At 30.9% G+C, this 4898-nt stretch overlaps 2 protein-coding genes across 2 annotated transcripts in view; one reads left to right on the forward strand and one right to left on the reverse strand.

Annotated features, from left to right (window-relative positions):
• Window positions 1–1230: 1230 nt before the first annotated feature.
• On the reverse strand, window positions 1231–2242 carry LOC102600561 (lipoxygenase homology domain-containing protein 1-like). Its single transcript, XM_006344524.2, has 2 exons — window positions 2065–2242; window positions 1231–1907 (listed from the first exon to the last, which is right to left on the reverse strand). Exons 1-2 carry the CDS (start codon window positions 2146–2148, stop codon window positions 1440–1442), a joined length of 552 nt encoding a protein of 183 aa, XP_006344586.1. The 5' UTR covers window positions 2149–2242; the 3' UTR covers window positions 1231–1439.
• A 1957-nt stretch (window positions 2243–4199) lies between these two features.
• The window catches only part of LOC102600894 (uncharacterized), a 10472-nt gene continuing 9773 nt past the window's right edge, over window positions 4200–4898 (forward strand). Inside the window, exon 1 of the mRNA XM_006344525.2 lies at window positions 4200–4416. Within this exon, the coding sequence (XP_006344587.1) occupies window positions 4327–4416 (90 nt within the window). The 5' untranslated portion in view covers window positions 4200–4326. The remainder of the gene's footprint in view (window positions 4417–4898) is intronic.

Genomic DNA, 4898 nt, shown 5'->3' on the forward strand with positions numbered 1-4898 from the left:
ATTTGAGAAATCTAGAAGAGGGGGCTAGGATTTTGAAAGAGGAAGAATTAAATCTTGTGAGAAAATGGAGGAAGAAGCATAGCTAGAAATGACTGGAAGAAGAATAAATAGAAGGGTGGGCCGGGTTAAATGGTAAATGGGTCAGGGTAAAAAAAATAAAATTAAAAATCTAATAAGTGAAAATGTTAATTAAGACTAATTAAATTGTTTAAGAAGTTGTCGTTACTTCCGTTTCATTAAGGGCATTTTTGGCCCATTTCTCTAGCAATAAGGGCATAAATGAACCAAAGTATAAACGAGGGGAATTTTTTTATCTTTTCACATAGTACAAGGGCATTTTTGAACCTTTTCCCTTTTTAAATTAATACTCGGTTAATTAATAACCTTTCTAAGATAATATTTTTCTCCGATCACGACTTGGGTCAATGAAAAAAATCATTCATTTCGATAAGATAATAAGATAATAAATTTTCTGAATCCCCCTATATAAATATGTGGTCCCATTAATATTATAATTTAAAAGGAGTAATTCGTTAAACACACAAATATATTTGAGACAATTTAGTGAAACATTATTCTATTGTGTTCTATTTTTGCTAAAATTTTAATCTTGTTGGAGCTCATCTCTAACTTTTCTTATTGCATCCAAAAGTTTCGGTGTTCTATTTTTGAACTGTACCATAAAATTGTGAAGAGTTATAAATGTAATAAGTGTTTTCTCACAATAACTTGTTCAAAGGTATTGTATCATCTTCTACTTTATCATCAATATTATTTTTTTCAATGGTATCCATAATTTCTTCTAAGTTATGGGATAGATAATTCCTCAATGAAGATATCAATTTAGATTGACATAATATATAAACATGTTCTTTAACTTTGCCTTAGCTGACATTTATGTCCTTCAACTTTGATTGTACATAAGTAGACACTTAAAATTCCATAAAGTTGAACGAGTAGACACACGTTTTACATGACAATTCACATGAGATAGACTCGAACTGATTTGTATTATGCAATTAGGATATATGTGTCTACTTATTCAACTTTATACAAGTTTAAGTGTCTATTTGTACATACCTAAAGTTCGAGGATATAAATATCATTTAAGACCAAGTTAAAAGGCAGGTTAATATATTATGTCATTTAAATTTCTATAACTTGCCATTCCAGTTATGTACGTACGTCTATTATCTGCAATAGAAAAATAATGTTGTCGAGTCACAATACTTATGAAGGGGAAATTATCCTTCCAGTTATGTATCACTCATGCCATTGGCCTAATTGACCTTCATGTACAAATCATACAATATCAGATCAACATGTAAATTACTCACAATGTGAGGTATTTGAATTGAAAAAGGGAAAAGGGGAAAAAAGTAGACAAACAGAAACAGAGAAATTCTGAGCCTGGGGGAACAAAGCACTATAAGCTCAAATTAAATTACATCAACAACATGATAGGACTGAGAATCGTAAATAGAGAATTGCTCATCTGACTTACGGCCACAGTTGTTCTTAATAGCCGTTAGCCCATCTGGAAAAACATCAGCACCAAGCCAACTCTCGACGGTAAACAACTTCTGGTTGCATCGTTTGTGCTCTGCTGTAGAAGTAACTTCAACGTAATTACAATACCATCCAGGGTGTTGCCCTGTACCATCAGAAGTCAAGTTCATTTTACAGATTGGACCATTCAAACATGGACCACGACCAGTAAACATATCCAAATTGTCCCTTTCAAAGTAGTCGTGACCTTCGCCCATAAGCCCACCCCACGCTTGTAGGTTTTTGATTCTAAGTCCATATCCATCCGCATCGTAAAGAGTTAAGATAATTTTTGAGTCAGTTCCAGACGCAAAGAATTGCCCAGTTCGAATGTAAACTGAGTATACACAATTTAATTCCTGCATTAATTTCCCGTCAATTCAACAATTGCACCAAAATAATAACACAACGGTATTTTGGTATTGTAAGTAAGAATTTTGGATTATGAATGTATACATGACATTAGAATTAGGCGCATAATTTAGTAATTCACCAATAGTGTAGAAGTTGACTTACAGAGCTAGAAATCGAAGAAATGGAGACGGAGTAGACGATGATCGTGAGATGGAACCACATTTGATTAGCTTGTGCTACTCCCATGGCTACTTGAACTCAAGGGAAATGCTTTTGAGATATATAGGAGTGATATTATGATAGTTTATTTATACTGTATATATTAAAGTTCACAAGGGTGGTATGGTATTTTATTGAGAATTGTAGGGTCAAAAAAATTATATGGCAATATTCATTCACACTATAAATAATTAAAAAGTCTAGTGGAAGAATAAATTTTAAGAAAAATACTATAACTAGTGGCGGCTAACTCGACTTGCAAGGTAAAGTTTTTGGTCATTCCACAACATGCGCACTTTCGTCTTTATCGTAAAATGATTATCGCATGCACTATATATTATATCAGATCTATTCAGAAGCCGCCATGAGAGAGAAATATGCATGCACCATTTTGTTGATTAAAAGGCATTATGTGCTACAAAGTAAAACCAAAACAAAAAAACTATGCTATATTTACAAAGATATATTAGTAAATGAACATTGCAAATAAAATATTTGACCTTTAGCGGAAGAAAGAATTCAAATACATCATGATTGACACTACTTGCCATTCATATACCCACCAAGATGCTACTTTTTCTAAAAAATAATTTCAACGATATCAAACGTAAAGTTTATAAATTTTGAACACTTGATTGACATTTGTTCTTTGGCTATTTACTAAAAATGTACATGGTCATATCAATAATATTATAATTTAAAAATACACATCTAAGGTATGGTAGATTAGGTATTTTGTAATTGCTTCCATCTGAATTTGCCCAAAGTACAATGTCGAAATTTTCATATTTTCTATTTTTAAACTTAACAACAATATATATATATATATATATATATATACCATTTGATAAATTTTTTATTTTTTTTTATATATAATAAAGAACTTATCCTAATATGATTATAAATATACATTAAAACCCTGCAATTTTAGTTTTAAAAATTAATAATTGATTGGGTTAGGTTCGATTTCGTCGGTTTTAAGAATTGTTTTGACACTCCTGATCCATACTATAACCACATTATTAGCATTGATGTGCGTTCTTTAATTTGTCACGATTGATATTAATTCAATTTTGCTTTTATTGAAAATATAATTAAGTAAGCAAAGTTTTTTTGTTTTTGAAAGTTTGATGATGATAATTGAGATGGTTTTCAATATGAGATTAGAGCAAATAAAGGTATTGAATTTGAGTCTCATCTTCATTCATTATTAAGAATATTTTCATGTATTGGACATACAAAAAAGAATCGGTCCAACGTATATGGGAGGACATTCTCAACATATAATTAAAAATATAAAATTAAAGAGTGATTTTAATAGTTTAAGTTAGATGATATGATTATACCAGTTACATATATACAATTATCTCATAGATATACAATATACAATTCGCCTCTTTCATCTTTCTGTTCTCTCTTGTCTCTTCCAATCTCGCTTGTCTCTCTTCTTCCTCTCCCAATCTCGCTCGCCTCTCTTCTTCCTCTCCCAATCTCGCTCGCCTCTCTCCTCATTATAACATATGTACAAATTGTAATTAAGTAAACTATAGTTAAGAAGCCTTATTGTGTTTCAGTCTAAGCTATTTTTGAAATTTCCTCTTTAGAAAATATGAGTGATTCATTTAATTAAAAGAAGTTCCGAACTAAGCCGAGAGGCAAGTGCTTGTTTTACCTATTCTAAATTTAAATTTTATCGGCTTAACTTTTTAAAAAAAATTCTAACTAAATGTATTATCTTTTAAGGCTAATTATTATATTTTTTAAAAAACTTTTATACAAGAAATTATGTTGGGGAGAAAATATTAATTCAGATATGAGATATGAAGTCAATAATAGAGCAATATAATAGTTGGATCCACCAACATCCCGAAATCATGTATACAACTTGCAGAATGGTGGAGCCGCCATGAGTCACGAGTCATACTTTTCTTAATTTATTTTCATCCAATTTGCAGTTCAAGCTAATAGCCGCCATGAAGCACACTTCTTACTTTAGTCATCCACTTAATTCAAATACCATATAATATAATAATATTCTCCCCTCTAAACAACATTGATCCATTAATATAAATAAACTATATGTATATCATACAATCACTCCTACTATCTCCACATCATATTTTCCTTTATCTCTCACTTAATTATCAGTTCTAGAGAAAGAAACAACTAGTAACTATAGACAGAAGGAGAGCAAAAGAACCTGCCATGGGAGTAGCACAAGTTAACCAAATGTGGTTCCATCTCATGATCATCCTCTTCTCCTTCTCCATCTCCATTTCTTCTATTTCTGGAGCTGTAAGTCACCCAACTCTATTTCTAAATCGCATAATATCTCTATTTCTAAATGGCATAATAGAAAATAAACATGCACTTTTAACATGATTTCAGTTGGTATCTATGGTCTTCAATATATATTGGATGTGCACAGTAGACACTTAAACTTGTAAAAAATTAAACAAGTAGACATATGCATGCGTCCTATGCGATGTCTTACGTGACCAATTTGCATCCTACATGTCGTCCTATATGTATTATGTCACATAATTTAAAATGTATGTGTCTAATTCAATTTTATATAAATTTGAGTGTTTACTTGTACACACATCTAAAGTTGGTGAACATAAATGTCATGACAACTGGGGGCAAGTTAAAAAATATATTTATGTATTTATGCTCTTTTAAATTCACCATCTCTAGCGAATTCTCACCTCATGTACATGCATAACATGCTAATTTTACATTATATTATATATTCCCCTCATGTCCCAATATATATA

This window comes from Solanum tuberosum, unplaced genomic scaffold (assembly GCF_000226075.1).
Source record: "Solanum tuberosum cultivar DM 1-3 516 R44 unplaced genomic scaffold, SolTub_3.0 scf00059, whole genome shotgun sequence".
Lineage (NCBI taxonomy): Eukaryota > Viridiplantae > Streptophyta > Magnoliopsida > Solanales > Solanaceae > Solanum > Solanum tuberosum.